The sequence below is a fragment of the Natrix helvetica genome (genome assembly GCF_964273705.1).
Source record: "Natrix helvetica genome assembly, chromosome: 1".
Lineage (NCBI taxonomy): Eukaryota > Metazoa > Chordata > Lepidosauria > Squamata > Natricidae > Natrix > Natrix helvetica.
This window is the reverse complement of record NC_138548.1, coordinates 27644973-27672916: the sequence shown is the minus strand read 5'-3', so window position 1 is coordinate 27672916 and position 27944 is coordinate 27644973. Positions and strand designations below refer to the sequence as shown.

General features: G+C 40.0%; 1 protein-coding gene across 2 annotated transcripts in view; it reads right to left on the bottom strand.

Moving 5' to 3' along the window:
• Window positions 1-1832: 1832 nt before the first annotated feature.
• The window catches only part of DDHD1 (DDHD domain containing 1), a 46067-nt gene continuing 19955 nt past the window's right edge, over window positions 1833-27944 (bottom strand). The window contains exons 3-13 of one of the 2 annotated variants that reach the window (XM_081966171.1): window positions 25535-25636; window positions 23216-23344; window positions 22241-22388; window positions 21360-21466; window positions 20882-20988; window positions 11380-11642; window positions 10845-10920; window positions 8189-8338; window positions 5677-5929; window positions 3698-3892; window positions 1833-2834 (exon numbers count right to left, since the gene is read on the bottom strand). In XM_081966171.1, the coding sequence (XP_081822297.1) occupies window positions 2650-2834; window positions 3698-3892; window positions 5677-5929; window positions 8189-8338; window positions 10845-10920; window positions 11380-11642; window positions 20882-20988; window positions 21360-21466; window positions 22241-22388; window positions 23216-23344; window positions 25535-25636 (1715 nt within the window). In that variant the 3' untranslated portion in view covers window positions 1833-2649. The remainder of the gene's footprint in view (window positions 2835-3697; window positions 3893-5676; window positions 5930-8188; window positions 8339-10844; window positions 10921-11379; window positions 11643-20881; window positions 20989-21359; window positions 21467-22240; window positions 22389-23215; window positions 23345-25534; window positions 25637-27944) is intronic. The other variant, XM_081966172.1, reaches the window with a different exon arrangement.

The following is a 27944-nucleotide window of genomic DNA, read 5'->3' as shown; positions in this document are numbered from 1 at the left end:
TGTTTTATTGATTGCATGTAATATTCTAATTTTCTGAGATGGTGGATTTGGGGTTTTCATGAGCTGTACGCATAATCATCACAATTATGACAAATCACGGCTTGAACTATCTTGCTTTGCATGTAATGAGTCTACCTCATATATTAGTTTCACCTTTTAAGTTGCATAACTGAAATAAATGAACTTTTGCACGATATTCTAAATTTTTTGAGTTTCACCTGTATACACCAAATACTAGAATTAAGCAAACTGAACTCCTAGGTCATGTACTGAGGGTCTATGTAAGTAAAAAACACCAGCCAGTTATTTTTTTCATGAGGGGTCCTTGGTGCTCTATGAGCTTGTTTTCTTGCTAGGTAACATCATCAGTACTAGCAAAGGGTGCTGTTTGCTGTCAGTTTATATTCTAATGGCTTGCCTGTCTGTGTTAGTGGGGTGGTCTTAAGAGATAGAAGCCAACAGCAAACAGCCCAATCAAAGAATCTCTAAGACCAGCCCACCAACACTGACAGGCAAGCCACTAGACTAGAATATAGACTGACAGCAAACTGCACACCTTGCTAGCACTGATGATGTCATCTAATTTGGGTAATGAAATGTCTGCAAGAAAACAAGCAAGCCTAGATAGCACGAAGGAGCCCTCATGTCAATTCTGAGCTACAAATATTCTCCTTTATTAGTTATTCTTTCACCCTGGCCAAAATTTTGACTTTCTTCAGGGTGGGTGGGTGGGAGGAGGCACTTTATTTAAATTGCTTTTTGTCCAAGTCTTCCTTCCCTAGCACTTACAGTTAAGGGCATCAAGTTATTACAAGTCCCCTGATCACAGTTCCGTGCACAATGACTTTATCTGAAAGAATCATAGGTGGATATATAGTATTTCTACAGATGGATGCTACCATCCAGGTTACAGTTAAGCTATACCACACTGAAGCCCTGGTTCTCAGCCTGAGTGCTTCACCCCTAAATACAGAAAGCATGACTCTATGGAGGCCACATCTTAGGGAAGCTTTGTGACTCTGATTGATGCCTTTTAAGTCTACGGCAGTGGTGGCAAACCTATGGCACACGCAGACACTATGGTTTAGAACAGATGTCTCCAACCTTGGCAACTTTTAAGACTTGTGGACTTCAACTCCTAGAATTTCCCAGGCAGTCCTAATTGCAGTCCACAAGTCTTAAAAGTTGCCAAGGTTGCACACCCCTGATTTAGAATCTTCTGTCCAAGTACTGGTGGTAATTATATCAATGATCATGTTTTTGTTTTCCTAAATTTTATTCGACGTTTTCTTCCAAGTTTCCTGAATATCCAAGAATAAAGACTGAATATAAATCAAGTAAATTTGGTGTCACATTTACAGATTTGGGGATAACTCTGCATGCAAAATGGAGGATCCATGTGAGGGAAGGAACTGAGAGAGTCTTGTTGAAGAAGGAACGAAGAAATACTTTTAAGAGTTTTGGACTGCAGCAGTTGCCCTTGTGAAGCAAAAACCCTGCAGTGTGAAAAGCAGATGGCTTCATTTACAGCCTGAATAGCTGAAAGAAAAATGTAGTTGAGTACGAGTGCCTCTTCTTTGGATTCTAGCCAGCATCATTTTATCAAAAGAGCTTAACAATGGTCTAATTGTTCAAAGTCAAACACTCATTTTAAGAATCTGCTTGATACAAGGAACCACAAATTAAGACTTACTTTCCACCACTTAGTCTCCAAGAAGTTGAGTGCAGGTATTTTGCAAATTGAGAAGACAGCAACATGTGAACATATGCCAAAATCAAAGAGAAGGCCTATCTTATCTTGGAGAAACAGGATTTAACAAATAATGCTCGTGTGATATCACAAAAGTTTATTTTTAATGAAAAAAATACTGAAAAGTGTGCCACAGTGTCCATAGCTCCATTGAAATAGTACAAAGGTATGACATATGTCATTTGAGGAATAAAGTTTTAACACTGTAGAAAATAAATGTGGTTTTTTTTAAATTATGTTCCTCTGCTTCAAAGAAAACAAAAAGGAAAAAACTGTAGAAAACTAACATTTTTAATACATTGGAGAAAACAAATAGTAAGAGGTAATAATAAATTATTGTTACAATATTTTCAAACATTAAGGAGTGCTTGCCAGTTTTAGTACATGGAATGAGTTTTGTTACACCCTTTGTATCTGCCACTTGCTTGATGGGGTTTCAATGCAATCGAGGGCAACAGTACCCATTTGCTTCTTAATTTAACTCATACAAAGGAGACAGAACATGGCTCTTTTAGATCTGCAGGCATTTCTCTTAAATGAAAACAAATTCCATTGTAACAGATTAGTCTCTGTATTTAAAAAGAAGCAGCTACTCTTAAACAGATATGTTAATCTGCAAAGATGTTATTCTACATGGATGCTAAAACAACTACTGCTGGCTTGTTTGAAAGCTGGAAGGGTGGGAGCTGAGAATGATCTTTCAAGAAGGCCTCAATTAGCACAGAAATGGATGTGTGCACTGAAGGAAAATAATCTTGGAAGGAAGGAAATCAGACATGCATTTAAACTGAAACCATCATGCCTTAAAAACAGATGTTGTCTGACTGTTTTTGTGCCAATTGTCATGTTTCATCCTTTCTCCCCTTCCCACTCCTCCTTAATTCCTGCCCTATCCCTAATCAAACAGAATCTAAGCGGGCCTTGATGTCATAATCCTCTTGGTCCTGCTTGTACATGAACGTAAGAAGGAAAAGAGCGACGTCCATTGATGACCAGTAAGCTGTGTGCGATGTAACGGCAGACCAGTACCTGCTTTCCACCAGGCCTTCCCTGAGCTCGAAGTCGATTCTGTGGTCCAGCTCAACTAGACAGGAAACAAAAACGTTATTACAGAAGAACTGTCCCCTTGTCCTTTGATGAACTTTTGATTCTTCACATCTACCTAACATTTGAAGGGGTGGGGAGGAGGGTTAGAAGAACAGGACTGAAAGTAGCACTATTGAGTGGCATTCTTCATCTCCTTAAGTTGCTAATTAGATAGAGACCCCCAAAATGCACACACACCCCATCCAAACCACTTAACAGAATGGAAATTGTGAGGCTTGGCAGCAGTGCCCCCAGAAAGTAGTTTCTAGTCAAAATATTAGAAGCTACACAACTGCCAAAGAAGCTATGCTGGGTGGCTCTGGGTTGAAAAAAAAAGTCTTTATAATACGAGCAATTGAAGAACAGGGAAATATCAGTAAAACTGAACACTGAAGCAGCAATGATTCTCTCCTAAGAGCAAGAGCTAAAAATGGGAGAGTGAGATCTTGTGGTCCTTAGATATTACTTTGCTTTCTGATTCGTAGGACTGATGGTGATGAATTTTAGGGAGGGTCAGAACTTCTAGAGCCAAATGAACTGGAATTTAAATCTACATTGAAGTCTGTCATGATTCTTTCTCTTGTCAACTCATGAGGCTTGCTTGCTGCTAATCGAAATCCTACTTCCACGTCAGGAGGAAGCAGTTCTTACACCAGCGGTCCACAACTTTTGGGGCAACGGGGGCTGGGGGAGGGGAGGGATAGTTTCGTGTGCTACCTAGGTTCTGCGCAGGCGCACATGAAGCATTGCTTATCTATGCAGTTCTTAGTGGGTCGATATCAGTCTATGGACCAGGGACCCCTGCCTTAGATAGAAAGACGAAGACATAATTAGCAAAGTAAGGAACCAAGAACTACTTACTTGTTGGATCTAGGAAGCCAGAACTGCTGTGTGGAAAAGTCTGAGTCCCGACTGATGAATGACTCAGAACTAACTTCTTGTCCTCCACTTCTGTTCCTTCTTTTCCTGGTTCAGGCACTTGTGAGGTGGGCAGACTGGAGCGTCCAAATCTTGAGAACAGCATCCCTCCGAGGCCTTTCCCAATGCTAGCTGCCCCTATTCAATTGGCACAGTTTTAAAGCAAGACACGTTATTCTGCAGCCACAGCACGCCAGGATTAGTGAAAGGTTAGATGGTAAGTTCACAACTGCTCCCTGTAACAGAAATCACAGGTTTTCTCTACATGCCACTTTAACTTCTAGTATAACTGACCAGTGTCCACAGTTTATGACTATTTTTTCACAGACTGATTGTAATACCGGTGTTTCATGGCTGAATTTTTTTTTTGTCCATTGCCATCCCAGAGCTTTCTTTCATCATGCGTACAGAAGTATTTGATTAAAATAGTGTTACTGAAACTGCAGTTATTCACCCTTAAGGATTATAACAGAGTTTTTTTCTTTTGTCTCTGCTGCCACCATGTGGATAGTTTTACCCTGAAACTAGAGGTGTCATTCTCAGATACTGTATCCCCAGGATCTACTTCATTAAAAATGCATCAACTGGAACTGTCTGCTGCCCATATACTAGCAAACACGGAGCTCTGTGATATACAATCCATTCACAACCAACTAAATTGTTACTTGTTTATTTGGGGTAGGATCCAGGATTTAGGACAGAGTTGTGCTAATCCCATTTACTTCAACCTGCTTAAGCCAAGGGTTCTTTCCTTGATTAGGATTCCATCCATTGCTTCTTGCTCTGTCATCAGATGTTTTGGATAATAGATTGACCCCCCTCTTCTCTGAGGCAGCTCCTCAAATACTGGAAGAGTCCTAGCATCTCACTCCTAGTCCTTATCTTCGTTAGAAACTAGACATACCCAGTTCCTGCAATTGTTCTTCATGTGTTTTTCCCCTAGTCCCCCAATAGTTGTTGCTCTTCTCTGCACTTTTTCTAGAGCCTCAACATTTTTTATACCGTGGTGACCAAAACTGGATGCCTATCATAAACCCTTTCCTCCACTTAGTGGAATCATGAAATGATGTGGGACTAGGGCTTTTAGCCCAAATGATTCTAAAGTACTATCCACTGGCCCACAGAGCAATGTTTCAAATTTCAATATTCTATATAGAATCAGGAACTCCTAAAGAAAGAGTGAGTCTGAAATGTAATATAGGTAGTCTTCATTTAGCAATCACAGTTGGGGACTAGAACTTGGTTGTTAAGAGAAGTGGTTGCTACGTGTGCTTATCGTCTTACTGCAGCTTTCCTTTGCTTTGTAAATGTGAGGACATTTTGCAAAGTTACTTTTTCATTACTGTCAGAATTGTGAATGGTTGCTGTACAAGGCAGTCACTAAATGAGGATTAACTAAATATTATGATTGAACATTTATGCTTCCTCGCAGCACCATTTATAGGAACACATTTCTTCTGTCACATTTTCATTTTTTATTTAATTTATTCCTTTTTGAAAAAAGGAAAAATATCAAAGAAGACCATACTAGGAAATCTAAATTATCTGTACCTTGTGCTTATGCTTCCTCTATTATTTCTGTGAAGTAGATTAATCGGAGATACTAAGATTGGCCCAATGTCACCATAAGACTCATGGCTCCAGGAATTCTATTTTTTAGAGTGGAGGATTTTAAAACTGTTTGACTCAATTGCAGGAAAACGTCATTACTTCACAAAAACAATCAATAACAAAAAAACAACAACCCCAAACAGTCTGCTCTTCACAGCAGCATTCGCAAACTGGATTTTGACTCATAAATAAGCAATTACATATTGCTTCTTTACTTTCAGGATTATGCCTAAATTCTCCTCCATTTACCGTAAGAACCACTGCTTTAGAGGAAGACAAACACTACCAACAAAGAAAGGTTTAATAGTTACCCAATATGCTTGCTTTGCCTATATTGGTTATGGACTCCCCATAATGCCGCCGAGACATGACAGGGGATGTTGTTGGACTGGGCAATGTTGGGAGAGTTTCAGGGTCAGAAACAGAGGTAGATTCTTTTGCTGGATTGAGAAAGCTTGGCTTCATGTGTTCGTAAGGTAGTGGATTTGTAGTGTTATACCAATGTATTTGCACAGGAGAAATATTACTGTAGTGCTTCAGAATTAAAGGTTCTAGTCTATAGGCCTGCAAATAAGAAGACAAAGAAAGAAATTGTGAACAGGGAACATTTTAATTATATCCAGTCTTCATCTGGTCAAATATCTACCCATTTATCACTTAAATGTTTAAGTAATGTTCCTTCTCTCTTCACCTCCATTTAAAAGTTTAAAACAATATGACTGATGCTGAATCCAATCTTGCTCGGTCCCTGGGAACAGAGGTTCCCTCTGGGAACCCAGAGACAGACTAATATTGGATCCTGCAACATTATCCTGGGACACCTACATTTGCCTTCATTCGTAATACGACTGATCTAAAGATCCTGCTGCCTAGAAAAAAAAAGAATCATTACTATCCTGCAGCTTCATATGAGCTTTATACAAACAATCATTTTTGCTGATATTAGAATTGAGAATATTTTTACATTAACTTGTTCTACACATTGTTTTAAAATAAACAACATATGCTGATTTGGTAGCACATTGGCACATGGCCAAGAAACATCAGCAATATACATGGAAATCATGAGCAATTTGCTATGCTAAGTTTTGCTAAGGATACTAGTGCATTAAAGATAAAGTTTTTGAATACATTGTTTTCTTTTATCATTTCTAAAATAACCCACATCTATGAAAATTTCCTGCCTAGGCAGGGGGTTGGACTAGAAGACCTCCAAGGTCCCTTCCAACTCTACTATTGTATTATTGTATTGTATTATTGTATAAAATAAAACAATGAAAACAAAAATGCCATTTTCTACTTATATAATACATCTAGTTCATGCAGTTGATGTTTCCGATGTTTAGATATTTCTTCATATTTTCTTTCATATTTGAGTTATTGGGAGCTAGCTGACTTATACATTTGATAATAAATACATAAATAAACATATAACCCATGACAGAGAAAACAAAAACAAGACAGACCCTAAAGAAAGACTGAAGGTCAAGACACATAATATGTGTTAGAACAATAGTTTATATGGAAGTCCCTTTGCAGAACTTAATTTAAAAAGGCTGTTTTGTGTGACTGAATTCATTAAGGAAAATGATTCTGCCAAGTTCAACTAGAAGTGAGCTATGACAATTACTTGGTAGCCTGTGATATCCAATTAAAGAAAAAGCTTATATGTGTGTGATTGTACATTATCTTCAAGTCTATCAACTCTGAATTCATCTGTAATGGGGCCATCCATCCCATACTGTTTCACTTTATAAAAAATGGCCATCGTCCAGTTTACCAAATGCTTTACTACAGTCTATGTATACTTCATCCATAACATTCTCTTGGCCTACTCATCTAGTTATTTTGTCCAAAAATGTAATGAAATTTGTTTAGCCCAACCTATTTTTAACAAATAATACAGGGTTCTAGTAATCACTCTGTTCCTTTCTAAATGCTTGTAAACTCACTACTTGATCTACCTTTCTTAGATTTTCCCAGATACTAAGGTATCAAGCTGACTGGGCTGTATTCTGGGCCACTTTTTAAACTTTTCATAAACCTGCAACGTCATTATCTTTTCCAGTTCTGAAATCACATCTGCCAGTTTCTTTAGCATCCTGGGATGTAATCCATCCAGGCTATTAGACTTGAATTTATTCAAAGCAGCTAGGTGTTCTCTCGCAAATTCCTGGCCCACTTTGACTGCATGTCTCTTCTGCCCCAATTCTGAAGCTGAACCATTTTTTTTTTGTGAAAAGACAAATGCAAAATAAGAATTAAGCAGTTCAGCCTTCTCAGCGGACAGACCATTTCCCTCACATTCTTCCTGTTCTGCACATACCCCAATATGAGCACTTTTTTTTAAAAAAGGGGGCTTAATTGCAGGATTCAGTTAATTCTTAGCATTAGCCTTTCTAAAAGTTCTAATAGATTTTAAGAGTTTGAACAATTTTCTCAGTTTTGGCTTTTTTATGATCCCCCCCCCCCCCTTTCCAAGTTTAAATTCCATGTTTTGTTTCTCTATTTCTCAGAAAACTCTTTATGCCACCATATTGGTCTCATTAGTTCTTTCCCATTTTTCTTTCTCTTTGGTATTGTTTGTGTTTGAGCCTTAATTACCTAATCTTTCAGAATTTCCCAACCATCTGGAATTGTTTTTCTCTTCAGGACTTCCACCAATGGAATCCTTCAATTTTTTTCTCCCTTACAAAAAAAATCCTGATGTACTATGGCCTTCATTTAATGACATCAACATTTTGCTACCTGAGGGGCTACTTCATCTGGCTCCATGATAGTTGCCTCTATTCTGTGAAAGCTTGCTACTATACTAACACTCACCACTGGATCTGTTGGATGAAAAATATTTAGCAACCGGTTACAAATTTTTCTGGGTAGAATGTGATCTTGAGTTCCACTGTTTCCTGGACGGATGCCACGCAAGGCCAAAAACACTGCTAATGGAGATCCCATACAGAAGAAATTGTCCACCTATGGAAACATTTCATTTGATATTAACAGGCAGAGTAATAGGCAGCTGGCCTAGCAAACAGCAGGAAACTTTGAGGTAAGGAAGAAGAGCTGTGATCTCATTGCCTTGAGAAACAATACAAATTGAGGAAAGCCACAGTTTAATAACGAATTAATAATCTTTTTGAGTTATATGATAACCAAAGAAAGTAACTAATGTTACAAAAATACTACAGTGTGGTTTTGATCCCCCCCCCCCCCCAGAACATTTCAATTAAAAGAAGTATTGCAGGAAAGGTTGGGGAAACTTGGGTGCTTAAAAAGAACTGTTCAGAATATTCCCAAAGCAAAACAGAAATCTGCTTCTCTGTGACCATATGGGAAATTAAGGAGGTTGTGGCCACTACTTAACTGCAAGTTAGGAAAGCTGCAGTATGTTTTCCCCAACAAAAACTTCAAGGAAGATATAGTGGTATGAGGGAAGGGCAATGGGAGACAGGGAGTTGAGCCACAGCTAGGGGGACAGTCAGATATGTTATATGCTTGCACGTGGGGCCCTAAACATGTTAAGGACAACATTTCCTGGTTATATTGATAGTTATAGGTATAACTTTTTGCAGCTGATAGACAGAAGCATACATTTATGTGTTGGGTTTGCCCTTGGTTCTAACTGCTCTTATGATTGTTTATAGTCCAGAGCAGAGGTGGGTTGCTATCGGTTCGCACCGGTTGGGTCAAACCAATAGTGGAAATTGGGACTGGGTTGCCAAACCAGTAGGGGCGGAAGGCTGGCCATGCCCCTGAACTGGTTCCCCGGTCACCGCTGCCCTTTCTGGTTTTTAATCATTTTTTCATGTTCTGCGCATGCACAGAACAATTTACACTCAACTGCGCATTACGCATGAAGTAAACCAGCGGGCGACGCCCAGGGGTAGGGCCTTCTCTGTGATGGGCCCGACCCTCTGGAATGACCTCCCCCCGACATCAGAATGACCACCGATCTCCGCTCCTTCCGCAAGAAACTTAAGACCCACCTGTTCAACTTAGCTGGCCTGGCCTAACCGAAAGTTTTAATCTTTCTAGCCTGTATTTTAAATTTTTAGGGGTAGGTTTTTAGGTTGTTTTTTTAATTTTTATCACTGTACAGCCTAACATTTAATCTGATTTTAGGGGTATTTAAGATTATTTATTTTGTATATGGTTTTTATCTTGTCGTCTGTACACTGCCCCGAGTCCCTTCGGGGAGAGGGGGCGGTCTATAAATTCAATAAATTCAAATTCAAATTCAATTCAAACCAGCAGCAACCCCGGCAGCAACTCACCCATGGGCCAGAGTCACTTGTTTGAGAGGAGTGGCTATAGAAACTGAATAAATAAACAAATAAGAGGCAGCTTAATCTGCAGCAGGAATGCGGGTGTGGCAAATATCCTAGAAGGGACCCTCCCTAATTTCTTGGGCTCTAAATGCAACAGGGGAGAGATGTGCTTTCAGACTTGCAAGATTCTGTTGTTGTAACCTTACAATAAAGTAGAACTGTGGCTCATCTGGGCGTGTTTCCTGTGGGGGTTACCATGCAAGGCTGCCAGAAGATGAACAACAAATATGTTTTAAAATGCTTAATATCCAACATCCTGGAAATATATGCCAGGAGACAGTGATGGAAGATCTTTTTCAAAAGTCCAATACCAAATATAATTATTGTACATTAATGTCTCATAAAATTAAGCTACAGTTATTAAGCTGCGTTCAATATCAGAGATGTGACTTCTTCAAAACAATCTGATCACAACTTGCAGATATACTGATTGGTTGACCGTAATAGATGCCAGCTTCCTATTATGCTCATATTCCTTTGTATAAACTGCAGCGGTGATAAAAAATGATTTTATAAAAAAACATATGAACTGCTAGCTGGATTGAGATGACAAGGGAGAACAAAACTGGACAGGAAAAGGTAAATTCACACTATTTTCGGTGATGTATCTTTTAATGTTGCAGAGACAGAAAACTCTTGAGGCAAAAATAGTATCCAAATTTGCACAACTTCTTTTCACTGGGAGGGCACATATTGAAAACAATTCATGATGTACAGCCAAAACCATCTAAATCAGGGGTGTCCAAACTTGGGGACTTTAAGACTTGTGGACTTCAACTCCCAGAATTCCCCAGCCAGCCATGCTGGCTGGGGAATTCTGGGAGTTGAAGTCCACAAGCCTTAAAGTTCCCAAGTTTGGACACCCCTGATCTAAATGATGTTTGATAGCCTGACTCAAGTCAACAGGTACCACACCCTGCACATCTTGATTATTTCCTCCTATCCTTTGTTATATAATAAGGACAATAGTCCTTTTTTGTTTGAAAATAAATCCATTTCCTGGTAATATTTGAATTAAAAAGTTTGTATATAGGAAACATATTTGTAGATTTATCTAAGTTGAAAGTAGAATTGGTTAAAAAAAAAAAGAGTTGACCAGCTTGTTAAAAGTGACCTATCAGAAAGAAAAGACATTTCTTATCTATTCATACCTTGAATTTTAAGGCAGGTGTTTTGGCTACAGTTGATGTCTTTAGTCCATGCAATCTATCTTCTATCTCCCTCAGCCTAGGAGAAAATTAACACTGGCATGAACACTTTTAATTCTGTTTAAATCTTATTATTCACATATATGGCAACAATGGAAAAGAAGGCATTTTATTTGGGAAAACAGTGGAGAGGGAAAAAAATCATCCTTTCCCCCATGGCCCATCTGGCCCATCCCCTCGTTAAGAACTGAATGATCATTAAGAAATGTCCGTGACCTTCCTAAAAGGTCAGGGACATTTAGATTGAAGCCCACTAAGTGCTGCATGTATCATTACATTACCTCTGCCAATGAAGTCTAAAAATAAAAAAAAATCAAGGATAGAAATGGCCTTCAATACTTATTTTACAAAGACACAGCTGAACTAAGATCTGCCTATGTGTCAAACCTATCCTGTTTCCTCAAAATGGTGCTGAATCTACTCATGCATTTTCTTCCTGCCTGGGATCTCTTTAGTAATTCCAAGGATATTTTCTTACTGTTTCTTGGTTAAGTAAAACTCTTCTAGTAAATGCTGCTCCTCATAGGTCATCCAGGAGTTCTCAAGAACATCATATTCCTTCTCAAGTAGCTGTTCATAAAGCCTGACTGGATTCCATCCTGTCATGATATCATACGTAATCACACACCCTAAGGAATGGGATACAATAGACACTTTCCCATTCTTTTCTGTAAATTCTGGATTCCGGGAACAGAAAAGTGTGTACAAACGATTCATCTCTTGCTGGAGGCCTTTTACCAGCTGTGTTAAACGAGTGAGGAAAAGAAACAGAGAGAGAGGTGAAAAAAATCATTTAAAAACTATTCTGCATATTGTTAGCTTCTGTATTTCTGCTTATATTTAAGTGCAAATTTTATGACCAATTGAATAGGACAGAAAAACCAATGAAGAGCAATCAGTTAATGGAATAGTAGTTTTTAAATGTATCATTTAAGTAAACAAAGAGCCAAGTCTTTTAAAAAGATAAACACAAAGATTCCTACTTTAATTATCATGCTTGCAGCTTAATTCCTTAAACTGTCAACTATTAAACCATATATATTAATCACAAGCAACCTGTCTCCAGGTAGAAGATACTGTACAGAGGCTACCGGTATTTAGATGATTAACAAATTAGAGCAGATTGAAACAAAGTAATTTGTAACAAGAGGATTCAAATAAACACTGTGGAACATCTGCTTGGAGGCACGTATCATTAAGGCTTTCTACTTTGATGCAATCAGATCAAGCAGCATAAATATGGAAAGGAATCTCTCAGGCAGCAGCTAAAGGACTGGGCTAGAAATTAGGATGCCATTTTAGTCGTCTCTTAGGAATGAAAGCTGGCTAAGTGTCTCTGGGACAGACACTCCTTATTCCAACACACCTCACAGGATTGTTGTTGGGAACATAGGGGGTAGCAACATTGAACTGACACAAAATAAAGACGGGATAAAGAGTTTATAAAGGAGTAAATAAGCCCCATTTCAGAAGGTCAGAACAATCAGCTCCTTTTATCAGTCATATTTATGATCTGTTTCTGTTGAGCGGTGCCATCCATTTGAAAAGACAGTCGTTATTTAATGCATAGGTTTCAAGTGTGGGGGAGGGGGACCTGAAATACGATTTGTGATATGAGATAAAACAAATACCCTGGCTATGAAAAAAGAAAAACTTGTAAAATGAGAAAAGGGTACTAGTGACTTTTTGTAGTATACAGTAGTATAACTAATTTGTTAGAAGTCAATATTGAAGTATCTAAGTACTTGGTATATAAGAAGAATCTGATAGTTTAGACACCTGCTTTTGATCCTGTCCCTGCTATGGAAATTTCTTATTACAATGTCAGCTTGACCCTTTCTAGCTAAGTAAACTTCAGATGTGTGACAGAGTTTTTGCTTTTGGACTCTATTGTAAAGAGGTGGGTTCCGGATCCTGGTGCAACCGGTACGGTGCAACGGGGCCGGACGTCCACCATATGCACGAGCACAGCGCACGCATGTGTACTTACTGCCTGCGATGCTCCGTGATGCTCCAGCTGCTCGGCAAAGCATCGCGCAGGCACCGTACGCTCCATGCGCGTGCACGGAAGCCCCGATTGGCTCAAATACAGGTAAGAAGGGCGGGTGGGTGGGCCCTCAAGAGCATTGTATCGGAATGGTACCTGGTGCTCCCAACAGGCACCAGTACGCCCGTACCGGTCGTATCCCACCACTGCTGTCGTACCATTTAAAGACATTTTTCCTTTTTCATAGCAAGTTCTTGACCACCAAAAATTCTACACCTCTTCACTGTATGAATATTTATTATGTTTATCATACTCTATTTGTCAGGGGAAGAATATCCCGGATCCTAGAATCCATTATTTGTTTATTCTTCAAAAATAGTTTCCTCTTTTTAAATTTTAAAGTGTCTACTAGGACTGTAATATCTGACTGATTTTTCCCCCTTTTATGTAGCTTACAAAGCACATTTCTTTCTGACTCCTACAGTCACATTTCTCACCCCAGTTGCTGGATGACCTTCTTAAACCATGGAACATTTTTGAATTATTTAGGAAAATCTCTTAAAGAGATTGTTACCCTCTCATCCAATGCATGATGTTGAGGGGGGATTTTTCTCCTCATAGAAATGTCTCCTACTTCTTCATTGCAGTTCTTTGCTGCAGCTAACAATTGATTCTTTGTAGGATAAATCATGTGATCTCATTATTTGCAAACTGCTCCTTAGTCCACTTCTTAGTCATGCCTACTAATTAAGTAAGCAATCCAATACACTCAAACAGCAAAGGAACTATTGCGCTTATACTGAACGTGTTAGAAAATTATCAGTGAGAATTCCATTAGAAAAACCATGGAATTATTTTTGTAAAGGATAATTAAAGTTGGGTTTAATTCGTATTCAGTCATCAAAACATACAAAAAGTCCTGCTGAATCTGGCTATAAAGCCAACATATTTAGCTCTCTATTCAAACAATAGCCAGGCAAGTAACCTTAAAGTACAGTGTGAAGGCAAGAAACATTTCCATTAATGCTTTTTGTTTAACACTATTTCATGCCACTTCTAATCTTGGAATAATATAGTTACTGATAGATTTATTTGTTATGGATGTATCTAAATCCCCTCCAAGTCAAACTGGTTAACATTACTGCAACTGTGATACTTAATTCTATAATTTCATGGCATACTGGGTATCTTCAGCCATTTTGAGGTGGAAACAGGAACGGCCATCATTCCAGCATCTACCACTGATAGTACATTACTAACACCTACCATTGATAGACAACCACTTCTACTGCAGATCTCTGATGTGAGACGCGCTCTCCAGAATGTTAACATCCGGAAGGCAGCTGGGCCTGATGGAATCATGGGACGAGTTGTTAGGGACTGCGCTGCAGAGCTAGCTGGAGTGTTCACGTATATTTTCAATCTATCCCTGTTGCAGTACTCTATCCCTATCTGCCTGAAGGCATCCATTATAGTACCAGTCCCTAAGCAGACAGCAGTGGTATCTCTTAATGATTATAGACCAATAGCTTTAACATCTGTTGTCATGAAATGTTTTGAGAGACTGGTGTTGAACTATATTAAGGCTAGTCTTCCATCTACTTTGGACCCATACCAATTTGCATATAGGAGAAATAGATCAACTGATATATATATTTGCTATGTCTATTGTTGTCCATACTGTATTAAATTATTTAATAATAATAATAATAATAATATATTTATTTCTTAGCCGCACCCTCTCCCGAAGGACTCGGGGCGGCGTACAACAAAACATACGAAATAAATATGTAAACAAAACAAACATAAAGCAAAAACATACACTGAGACATACACAAGGAGGAGGTCGATTGATAAAAACAATTAAAATACAAAATATAAAACCCCTAGAAATTAAATATAATTAAAATACCCGGTTAAAAACCCGTCAGGAGCGATATGGTTAGATCAAAGTTGAGCCAGGCCAGCTGCTTGGAATAGGTGGGTCTTAAGCTTAATACGGAAGGAGCGGAGGTCAGAGGTATTCCTAATATCCGGGGGGAGGTCATTCCACAGGGCTGGGCCCGCCACAGAGAAGGCTCTACTCCTAGGCGCCGCCCCACGACATTGTCTAGCGGACGGCACCTGGAGGAGCCCCTCTCTGTGCGAGCGAATTGGTCGCAGGGATGTATGGGGCAGAATACGATCCCGCAAGTAACTAGGTCCTAAGCCATGGAGCGCTTTAAAGATAGTTATCAAAACCTTGAAACGCACCCGATAGACCACAGGAAGCCAGTGCAGCTCGCGCAGGAGCGGTGTCACATGGGAGTACCTAGTACTCCCCATAATTACCCGCGCGGCTGCATTCTGGACCAACTGAAGCCTCCGGGTGCATTTCAAGGGAAGCCCCATGTAGAGAGCGTTACAGTAGTCCAAGCGAGACGTCACCAGCGCATGAGTGACTGTGCGCAAGGCATCCCGGTCCAGTAGGGGGCGCAATTGGCGCACCAGGCGAACCTGGTGGAACGCCCCCCTTGCCACGGCTGTCACATGGTCATCCATGGACAGCCGGGCATCCAGGAGGACGCCCAAATTGCGCGCCCGCTCCACGGGGGCAAGATGAATGCCCCCAATGGCCAATGATGGGATTAATTGGCTGAACCGGGGGGCTGGTACCCACAGCCACTCCGTCTTGGAAGGGTTGAGCTTGAGTCGGTTGTCATCCATCCAGATCCGTACGGCTTCCACACACCGGGACATCACTTCGATGGCCTCGTTGGGGTGGTTCGGGGTGGAAAAGTACAGCTGAGTATCATCAGCGTACAGATGGTATCCCACCCCGAAACCACGTATGATCTCACCCAGCGGCTTCATATATGTGTTGAACAGGAGTGGCGAGAGGACCGACCCCTGTGGCACCCCACAAGTAAGGGGGCGTAGGGTCGACCTCTCTTCTCCTGTCAACACACGCTGCGTCCGGTCAGAAAGGAAGGAGCCGAACCACCGCAAGACGGTGCCCCGGACCCCCAGCCCCTCGAGCCGGCGCAGCAGGATACCATGGTCGATGGTATCAAAAGCCGCCGAGAGGTCTAATAGGACCAGGATAGAGGAACAACCTCTATCTCTGGCCCTCCAGAGATCATCCACCAACGCGACCAAGGCCGTCTCCGTGCTGTGACCGGGGCGGAAGCCGGACTGGCGCGGGTCTAGATAATCATTTTCCTCCAGATGTCGTGGGAACTGGTAGGCCACCACACTCTCTACAACCTTCGCCAAAAAGGGAAGGTTGGAGACAGGACGATAATTGGCTAGCTCCAAAGGGTCCAGGGAAGGCTTCTTGAGCAGGGGTCTCACTACCGCCTCTTTCAAGGCGGCCGGGAGGGACCCCTCGCCCAACGAAGCATTCACTAGGCCCAGGAGCCAGTCTCGTGTAACCTCCCAGGATGCCAGTACAAGCCAGGAGGGACACGGGTCCAATAAACATGTGGTGGGTCGCAGTCGTCCACGCAATCTGTCCAAATCCTCGATGGCAACCAAGTCAAACTCCTCCCAGATCGAAACCTCAAGACTCGCCGTGGGCGTCTCCACTGGACCACTGACTGGAACCCAGTCTCTCCGGATTTGAGCGATTTTATCCTGCAGATATTTACCAAATTCCTCTGCCCTGCCCTGTAAAGGGGCCTCCCGCTGCCTCTGAAACAAGAGGGAGCGGGACACCTGAAACAGGGCGGCAGGGCGGTTCTCCGCGGACGCAATGAGAGTGGCACAATATTGACGTTTGGCCGCTCTCAATGCCACAAGGTACGTCCTTAAATGGGCTCGTACCTGTGTTCGATCAAATTCGGAGCGAGAGGATCTCCAACGACTCTCTAGACGTCTCTTGCGGCATTTCATCACCCTCAGCTCCTCGGTAAACCAAGGGGCTAGGGTGGATCGTTGCCGCCGGAGAGGCCGCAAAGGCGCCATCCGGTTCAAGGCCCCGGTAGTTGCATTATTCCACGCAACCACCAGGTCCCCTACCCGGGGGCGGGTCAAGGTTACAGGAGGTGGCCCAAGCTCCGTCTGGAACCTATCAGGTTCCATCAGGCGCCTGGGGCGGAACCATCTGGAACTTTCCGGTTCCGCCTCCCCGCGGCGGGAGGTAGCACCAGGGAAGTCAAGACGAAGGAGTGAGTGATCTGACCATGACAGGGGAGTGATGGTTAAGTCCCCTCCTCCCAGATCACTCAACCACTGGCCAGAGACAAAAACAAGGTCCAGAGTGTGTCCTCCCTCGTGTGTTGGGCCCGAATCAACAGGGAACATATGTAAGGTTGCTATTTGTGGATTATAGTTCTGCCTTTAACACCATTCTACACAATAGGTTGTTTCTTAAAATGTCCAATTTGGGTATAAATCAGAGGATTTGTTTGTGGATAAAGGATTTTCTGACAGATAGTTCACAGTCAGTAAGGATGGGATCTCAGCACTCTTCCACTCTGACAGGAACCCCACAGAGTTGTGTGCTAAGCTCCTTCCTATATTCTTTGTACACACATGACTGTACTCCATTGTATAATACCAATGTAATTATTAAATTTGTGGATGACATGACAGTGGTGGGGCTCATTAATAAGAACAATGAGTCTGCTTATAGGAAGGAAGTACAAGGGCTGACATTGTAGTGTAAAGAAAATAATCTTACACTTAACACCAAAAAAACTAAAGAACTTATAATTGACTTCAGGAGGAAGAGAGATGTACATTTACCATTGTACATAAATGGCGAGGAGGTGGAGAGGGTTGGTAGTTTTAAATTTCTGGGCACTTATATCTCAGAGGACCTCTCATGGACCATGAATGCTAACATTCTTGTGAAGGCGGCACAGAAGAGGCTGTACTTCCTGAGAATGCTAAGGAAGAAAAATCTATCTCAACATCTACTTCTGTCCTATTATCGCAGCACTATTTAGAGTGTCCTGACACTCTAAAGAATACGGCATTCTTGCATGGTATGGGAGCAGCTCTGCAGCAGACAAAAAAGCTCTACAGAGAATCATTAAAACTACCCAGAATATCACTGGGCTCCAGCTACCAGTCCTGGATGACATCGTCGCATCTTGCTGTTTGAGGAAGTTGCATAACATTCTCAGAGACTCTTCCCATCCTGCTTACAATCTTTTTAGACAGTTGCCTTCTGGCAGAAGATACAGAACAATTAAAACTCGGACCACACGTCTTCTGAATAGCTTTTATCCCAGAGCTATAATTGCACTCAACAATGAACTAAAGGGTCACTATCAGTGAGCTATTGGACACCCCTACTTGGTCTACTGTGTGGATATTTGGGGTGGTTTAGGAGCGGGGAACTTTTGGATGGGTGGGGGTGCGTTTGGGGATTGTTATGTGTGGTGGGCCTGGTCTCTGGATGTTATGTGAATTTTGTTGTATGTGTAAACTGTGTATATACGTACAATGACAATAAAGTAAAGTAAAACTACATCTGCAACTGCACAACAGCCTAAGGCAAACGAATTTTCAGTCTCATCTAGCTCACAAGGTCACTGCAAATAAAACATGTTGGACATGTTTTGGACAGTTATATATTTGTCATGGACAGTTATATATTTGCTAACCCGTGTAGCCATCACATTATAAGAAGGGACTTAAAAATTTTATCACCAATAACCATGATTAATTGTATATTCCCCCAGTGCTGACATGAGAAAGTGAGGAGATTTATTTAATTGATCCACCCCACAAATTACATGTGCTCTGAATCAAGTCTGTACTGGGCTGCTCAACTGCTATCATTGCACAGCTAGACTGTAGAGACTCAAAGAGGAGGTTGATATAGTTAACTATTATTACATCCCACTATCACAACATAACTTACTATACTTCTCTCTTGCCTTTTGGTTGGTAAATGAGGGACTATGATCACAGCATCAATTGGGATGTTGGAAATAATTGGATGCCCATGATTTGCTAAAACTTAACTTGTAAGGTTAGGTTTTAGCAAATCATGGGCATCAAATTATTTCCAACATCCCAATTGATGCTGTGATTGTATCTTTTTGCACATTATGTCTGAAAAAGATACTGACCTTACTCTATCACTCAGTGTGTGATTTAACTGTAGGACTTCCAACTGCAGAGCCATAGCATGCAGGAAGTATCAGGGCTCCAATAAATAAGTGATGAGTGTGGAGATGTCCTATGCAATAGCTTCTTTTCTAGACAACATCTCTTCTCTTCCTTTTTTGGCACTAAGGACTCCCCTTTTAGAGTTCTTTTATTAATCCAAAGCCTGGTTATCATGAGGTTAAGAAGCAAATTAGAAAAACTATGTTCTAAACCTCTGCCTTTCCTTCTGGATCAGGAAATTCCATAGAATGGTTCAACCCAAGACATCATTTTTATTTATTTATTTAATCTTAATTTATACAGCTTGTACATTTCATTTGTGCAATTATTTCCTACAAGATTCCCTATCATCTGTACACTTTTTACTATTTTAAATGATATAATCATGTCAATCTGATTGAAAGACAACCTTTCTTGACATTTTATTTGAATTTCTCTCACTACTACCGTGTTTCCCCGAAAATACACCATGTCCTGAAACTAAACCCTTGCGACATTTTTCGCGTGCGCAAAAATATAAGCCCACCCTCGAAAATAAACCCTCTGGACAATCCCCCCCCTCCGACCAGGCAGAGCACCGCTCGCCGACCTAGCGGTATCCCGAAGACACCAAGCCACGGGAATGAGGTGGGGGCAAAGGCGCTTGCGTTGCTTGGTGCTTTCGGGGTACCGCTAGGTCAGTCAGCGGCGCTGTGCCCAGCTGAAGAAGGGGGGGTTGCTGGGCAGCTGCTCTCTTGCGAGCGGGCTCCCGAAGAGCCGGGCACAGCCTCAGGGTCGAATGGCTGTGTTGCGCTGTCGCAGCAGCAACGCAGCAGCCATGAGGTGACCAAGCTTATGAGCAGCCGCCCGGCAACCCCCCTTTCCAGCCGGGTACAGCGCCGCTGACCGACCTAGCAGTACCCAGAAGGCACCAAGCAACGCGAGTGCCTGTTCGCCGCCCCCCGCCTCCCGTGGCTCGGTGCCTTCGGAATGCCCCTAGGTGAGTGAATGGGGCTCTGCATGGCTGGAGGGGAGTTCGCAGCGGCTTTTCCTCTCCCCGCTCGCGCGAAGGGCATCTATGGACAACCATAGAGCGTACTTCCAGAGCGGCATCCATCCTCCGTGCTTTGAAAAAAAAACCCAAGCGGCGGACGGCGCCAGCAGCGCAGATGCCATTCGCGCGAGCGGGGAGAGGAAAAGCCGCTGCGAACTCCCCTCCAGCCATGCAGAGCCCCATTCACTCACCTAGGGGCATTCCGAAGGCACCGAGCCACGGGAGGCGGAGGGCGGCGAACAGGCGCTCGCGTTGCTTGGTGCCTTCCGGGTACTGCTAGGTCGGTCAGCGGCGCTGTACCCGGCTGGAAAGGGGGTTGCCGGGCGGCTGCTCATAAGCTTGGTCACCTCATGGCTGCTGCGTTGCTGCTGCGACAGCGCAACACAGCCATTCGACCCTGAGGCTGTGCCCGGCTCTTCGGGAACCCAGTCACAAGGGAACAGCCGCCCGGCAACCCAAAAATAATAAGCCCTCCCCTTTAATAAGCCCAAGGCCATATTTCGTGGGTCAAAAAAATATAAGCCCCTGGCGTATTTTCGGGGAAACACGGTACTTTTACCATCCAATACTCAGTGGTCATTTAGTTCACCCATATTCAAAATAAAAACTTAAAAACAATGATGTATAAAGAACATATGCCATTTTATTAATAGAAGAATATGATAAGAGGATTATGCCTGGTTATTACTGTACATAAAAACAGAGGACAAGCAGTTTATTACTTTGTTTCTATACAATAGAACTTCACACACTCTTCCTTAAGATAAAAAGAGAAACCGAAGTTTGCTTAACTGAAAAGCTGCTGGGCAATTTTTTCTCCACACTTAAAAAAAACACCACACCACTTACACATACCTCATCTCTATAGAGGGGACTTGTGTAATACATTATGTCCATTGCACTGCTGTTAAGCAAATCCCTTAGTCCACGAACTTTATCTGGAGTAATTGAGTCAACAGTGTCTAAAATGAAAAAAAGGAGATCAAGGTGTGATAAAATCTTAAATGGTTCAAAATCAACAATTCAAAACATCTAAATCCATAACTATGGAAACTGCTCAAGTGCTGTGATAATGTGCTTGTTCATCACTACCAATGTTTTCCTTCTATATCAGTTTAGGCAGCTGAAGGATGTTTGGGATTAAATTTAGAGCCAACAGACCTAACAAGCCTAAATTAAAATGAGCAGATGGTATCCAGAAACATTTACAATATGGATGAGTTTCTTGCTAGATAACTGAACAAGTGAAACTCAACGCTAGAGAAAATATAAAAAATGCCACTTTCCAAGTATCACCAAGATCATCAGATTTTTAAAAAAGAGACAGAAATACCTCCATCAAGTGTAAGTTTAGATCGCCATTCTACTGGCAAGAATTCAACATGTGTTGCGAGGTTGCCAAAGTATTTGTCTTCAATTTTCCTTGCAGTTTCCCGCATCCTAGAACATAAAACAAAACAAAAACAAATGTTAGACTGAAAAATAAGAGTACTTCTTATAAATAACAAGGATCTGCAAAGCAGACGCTTATAGGAAATGATCTTGCCCAAAGTTATCCAACAAAGGATATTCTTGGGATCTAGTTATCTTAAGAACCACCTTTCTCCTATTGTTTCTGCTTGACCAGAAAGGTCTGGTAAAGTCAACATTCTCCAGGTCCCAGATGTAAAGCTCTGCCATCTTGCAGAACCCAAGAGATGCACCTTCTTTGTAGCTCCACCTCTCCTATGGAATGGAAATCTTCCCGAGATCTGCATAGCCCTAAGCCTGTTGTGCTTTCGCAAAACTGTAAAAACCTGGCTTTTTCAGCAGGTCCTGGGATAAGGTGAGGTCATTTGTTCTATGATAGCGCATTCTGGTATTCAATTATGATTTTGTTTCATTCTCTGGTGACTTGTATTTATTACTGTTTGCTTTTTTATTTTTATGACACTATTTTTAATCCTCATATTGTACAACCTGTGCCCCACTGGGTCATTGTTTCAGTGACATTTTATTACCTAAAGAGGGAAACAGAATGACTATGAGTGGGCAAAAATGCCGTGGGAGCAAGAGCTCCTTCCTCCAGAATTTTGTAGCCTAATTAAAAAGCACATACAACTCCTTAAACAGCTCTTAAGTATATTAAAACGAAATTAACTTATTTATATTTTGTAGCATTCTTCTGATCTACTGATGTACATACAGGTTGCAAAAAAGAAATGAAGCACTTACATGGCAGTATTCCTTATAATCCTTCCTTGCTCTATTTTCTGTCCAATGCCATGCACAACAAACACAATGTGAGTTGTTGGAGAAGGCTTGTCTTCTAATGAAGCTTCTTCAACATAGCCTCTATGAAGTCTTGTCCCACTACTTGAAGCTGCAGAATGAAATTGGCATCACTTAATTCTACCTGGAAAGGGCAATTACTTTGTGCAAAACCATCTTTTAAGTGCCCAAGCATAAAAGTTTATTTAAAGTTTATTTAAAGTTTTTTTTTCTTCATTTGCTTTAAATACATTATAATGTACACTAAAAAACACATATGCACAAGATGTATATGTATACTGCAGAAAGGGCTTATATTTTGAGTAGATTTAATAGCAAGATTAATTTTAACCCTGCAATGTTACTACTTCAATAGCAGATATTTGTAGGTATTGAACAACTGATGTTTATATGTATAACACACAACATCAGAAATCCGTATGTAATGAAATACTGAGGTTATTGTTTTTATTAAGATTGAGGGAATCCAAGTTTAAACCATAAACTGATTAGATAACTTTATGCCAGTTGTTTCATTTCTGCCTATTCTACTTAAGAGTTTTGTGAAGATAAAATGAAGGGAAAAGTCATGCAAGCCTTTGGATTACAAAAGAAAAGAAATGTAACTGCTATGAATGAATAATATAAAATATCAAAATACTGTATGTTTCTTTATCTTACATTTGGGGTAGCCAAAATATCTTGGGGAGGTCAGCTATGTTATGGTTGAAACCTATCCCTTTATCACAAACAATTGGTAAGTTTGTCAAAAAAACCTCCTACCCTAATCTTATAGTTCCTTTCTGAGTAGCACTGGTCATTATTAAGTACATTTCAGAAAAATAAACCAGATCAGTTTTCACATTTTTCACAGAAACATACAATATATTCAGCAAGATTTTTTTTTGATAATGCACACAAAACTCCAATTAGTTTTACCTTTAGAAAAACCTAGCTTCTGAGAGACTGTTCTTGCAATTTTTGAAGTTGTTGCATCACTATACAGATATACCTCCTCGACACTGTGCCAATCCACATGGTTGCGACTCAGCTTCAAACTATTAACAGCTGTAGCAAAAAAAAAAAAAAAGGTTTTTAATTAATAAAATAAAATAAAACAGGAACCACAACTCTTCCAGAACTATGGATAGCAAAAAACAGGGAGAAGGGTACTGATATTACATATTAGCATGCTACCCAAATATCAAATTGTGAATAATGAAAACACATTTGCAACCAGTGATGTTTTAAAAAGGTAACTAGGTCCAATAAGACTGACTCATTTTTTTCTAACAGCTCAAAAACATGTGGAATTTGTTTTGTTGAACCTAATTAAAGAATTCTTGTCCCTATAAACTCTGAAATCCATTTTCATCACTTATTTCACTGCTTTTGTTTAAGTATTGTCATTTTACTATGCTTATTTTGATTTTAATAATTTGTTATGAGTTAGCATGATGCACTTCCAACTATGTAATTTTCATCTGAGCAGGTAAATGAAGAGTGTAAATGAGATTATTCAGTTCACATAAAAATATTCAGCACTTAACATCGTACCCTGCATTTATTATTTAAAATAGGGAATGTTTGGTCCAATGTTTGTTTCCTCTGCTGTTTCCTAAATAAGTGTCAGCTGCCTGCAGTTCTTAAAAGTCTAATGCCATCATCTAGGAGTTTAAAATATTTATACACTACTAAAGATTCCCATGATAGAACAAAGACAAACAAGATGACATATCTGTTGAAGAGACAAGTTATGCACATGAATGGGTTTTGGAGCAAAAGAAAATTGTGCTTTAAAAGGTACGCATTTTTTAGCCACTGTCACATATATGCTGCTCGATGATAAACATAAGAGAATACATTATGGTATGGTAAATTAAATGTTACATAAAAAGCAGGCTGAATCCCACCTGTTTCATTTTTTAGTTTTTTCTAAAGAGTAGAAGATTTGGGAGGAGAATATAAGAAGTGGCATAGCATTTCGCTGCTGTTAGCAATTTCTAACTTCTACATCCAATTGCTATTGGATCGTTTTTGAAAAATGCACTTCTTCCTTAAGTACATTTAGCCTACCTTAAAAATCTTAAGAGTCATGAGTTAAACATTCTAATTTCACTAAGATCAACCAAGGGTTTCCACAGAGATGTGGAATTACCCTACAGATCATTAACTCATCAACTCTGACCTTGAGTTGTACAAATAAATGCAGGATATATACATATAGATGCATACGTATATAAATGTTGCTGATCAACAATAAGATGATTAAGTCCACACCTTGACATGTATTTTCAGAAATTCTTTCTGAGGCCAAATATGCATGTTGAGCACAGCTCTGAATTTTTTTAATTGTTAAAATAGGTGTAAATAATCAGAAAGCTGCCAAGGAAAGTATGCAAGAATGCCCATTGTTAGAACAAGCCCGAACAGTCATGACTCTTCCCAATGTTATTTTACTGGATCTGTAATAAACATGAAGACTGACAAAACTTATGGCTGTTTAAACAGTAATTATTTTCTTATGAGTCCATGGTGAAAAAATAGGAAAAATATAACTTTATTATTTTCCTCATGCTTTAAGAATTTTCTTCCTTTCTGAGAATGAGAGCGCTGTTTTTATTCAGTGACAGTGTTGACAAAATGTCTTATGACAAAGATGCAAATGAGCAAAGAAGAGCAATGAACTTATTTCTGTGATACCTAGGGGCAAAACATTTGGCCCAATATCCATTTCTCTTCCTCCTCACTTTTTAAATCTCTTACATTAATCAACTTCAACATTTTGTAAAATAATTAGGTTTGCCAGGTTTAATCAAAGCAATTTTATTAAAAGTAGCCAGCTAGTTTTATAGCTGAACAGGCATTTAATTATATCAATTTTCAGTAAACAACTATTAAAGAAATCATTATCTGGACAGGATTTATAAAAACCTTGCCTTTTTTTTTGAAAGTGGAGGGTATTCCATGGCCAATTTTTATGTTAAGTAATTAATGTATAAAATATTTTAGAATTTTAATTAATTGTAAGTATACTTTGTCAGAGCACTGGCAGCTTCTACTTTTCTTTGTAAGAGTACAAAGTGTCTCATTAAGAGCCACAATGTCTCCTTTTTTGTTTTGTTTTGGAATCAGGAAATATCAAAATTGTGCAGAGGGGAAAGCATTTGGTTATCTAAACGCTCTACAGTGCTAGCTACAATGTAAAGCTTCCTATACAAGGAGAAGACAAGAACACAAATCTGTGATTTACTGTACCTTCAGACCACTTGCGTTTAACCCCTGTTGCCTCTGCATTCTCCTTATATCCTCTCCATTTGAACAGAGAATGGAGGGAGAAGGTAGGTAGATAGTTGACAACTAAAAGTAAAAAAATCGAGCTTCAAAGTGAACTTTTGAGAAGGTTCATAATTGGGTTTGAAAGGGAACTATCCTAAAAACTAATGAACACAGAAAACAGAATAAAAATACTATGGATAAATGTTAGCAAAACAGAAAAAAAACACTGATTTAATGGGGAACCAATTAAATATGTCAATGAAGATAATAATAATGTTCCTTACTTGCTCCTTTGATGCAAGTAAGATTCTGTTTAAAGAGCAGAAAAGCAACATATATGCAATGTAAAAATGAATGGGTTCATCCATCACCTGTGAATTCATAGATAAATCAGTCAGCAATTTTACTGTGATTATAAAGCACAACTCTGTAACATAGGCTCAGGATATTAGGCAGCCTAAAGAGATGGCTAAAAACAAGGGAAAAGACCACCGGTAACTTTCCAACTCTTGAAAGAAAGACAGGAAATTCCCAACATGCATTATCTATTAACAAGACTTCCATTCCTGAACAGCACTGGAGTTTCCCTGTGGTGGTAAATGCACATCCACTGTGATGCTTTCAATACTCATTTTAAGCTTCCAAGCTATTCAATGAGAATATTGAAAAAAGTGAAACCCCTGAAGATTACTGTGCTGTAGTTTGATGGACTTACCTTACCCCCACAGGTAGATGCCAGTGCTGTTCAGTGTAGGAAGGGACATCACAAGGTGAATGAATGCTGAGGTATCTCACAAGTGGCAAGTTAGGAATGAAGAGGAAGCTGCTGTGCCCCACCTAAGAAACAGGAGAACAATAAGCACCACCAAGGTCAGCTGGCATTCAAACAGGGAGTCAAGCTCACTTGAAAGACAAAATGTGACAATTTAAAAAACTGAGCATCAGTTTGGAAGTCTCTGTTTGAACCCAAAACAAAAAACAAAACCTCAAATAGGGTACTGATAATTTAATGCGGTGGTGCATTTCCTGGACCCACTGATCTAATTAAGAAAACATAAATTAAGATATGTGATAATGTCCAAATCCCTGAATGATCAGAGAAGACGGTAACTGCAACTAGTTAGTACCACCAAAAGAAAGATTTCTATAAACCAGTGACTCCCTCCTATCAGAGTGCTCAGTAATCATTTTCATAATTTCTAAATCGCATTATACAATGTAATTTAACCACTAATGTAGATCCAATACTCTCTTTAGAGAGAAATGCTCATTGTACAGCATTTATTCTAGCTCAATTCCTTCCAATCAACAACTACTGATGTTATATTATTGTGTACATTTTTTCATTTGTTGTGTTTGACATGACACAGACAATTCTGTGTGAAAGATTATCCTTTAAACAGGGAAGGTGGCATATAAAAGTCCTTGTAGAAGTTTCTGCTCTAGGCCCAGAATAATAATTAATGAAGAAATAAAGGGGAAGAATTAGAGTGATGAATCTCACAAGTTCTAGGATAAGATGTTATTGTTAACCTTGAATACTGATTTCCTACCTATTTAACTGTGCAATCAATCATGCTGTAAAATCTTTGGTGGTTTACCAACTTCACCATTGTTCAAAGTCTGAAAAGACAGCCAAGAAATTAGCAAGGCAATTGGAAACTGGAGGGTGAATTGTGCAAAATGTAGAATATCATGGGTTGTATAGAAGACTAATTTTCCATCTCATTATAGAATCTAGGAACATACACAGAGGAAACACGTTTTTTTTAAAGTGTGTTTTCTCTGTGTTTGTTCTCAGAGTCTAGACAGCAATGATCCTGCATTTTTCATCTAATATATAGTACTTCTCTTCCTTATGTCACAAGAACTTTGTTCACCAAGGTTTGCTAGGGGTAGGATGGGGTATTTATATTTGTATGTTTTGCTCCCCCTCCCCAAGAGTTTTAGAAATTTATTGCTCCTTTTTAATTTTGACCACCCTTGTTCTCATTTTTGTATCCTGGATTTTCCTGGAATATAATTCAATATGATATTTATTAAAATGATTTATAGAGTCAAATGAAATATTGTATGCTACTATGAATAACATACTAATAGAGAGATTTTTTTAAAGGATCACAAAGCAAGGATTTAAAAGGAAGACACCATCAGGGAGCAGAATCAATCTATTCCTTCACAAAACAGGCAACCTTCCAATTGCTTAGACATAAGACCAACAAGAACTTTGCCACCCTGTACTGGTTGCCAGTTTGCTCCTGGGTTTGATTCAAAATGCTGGCTGTTAGCTATAAAGCTCCACATGGCATAGGTGCTGGTTATTTGAGGGAGTGCCTGCTCCCACAGGTATTAGCCCAGCCAATTCAATCTGTCCGGATTGGTATGTTAC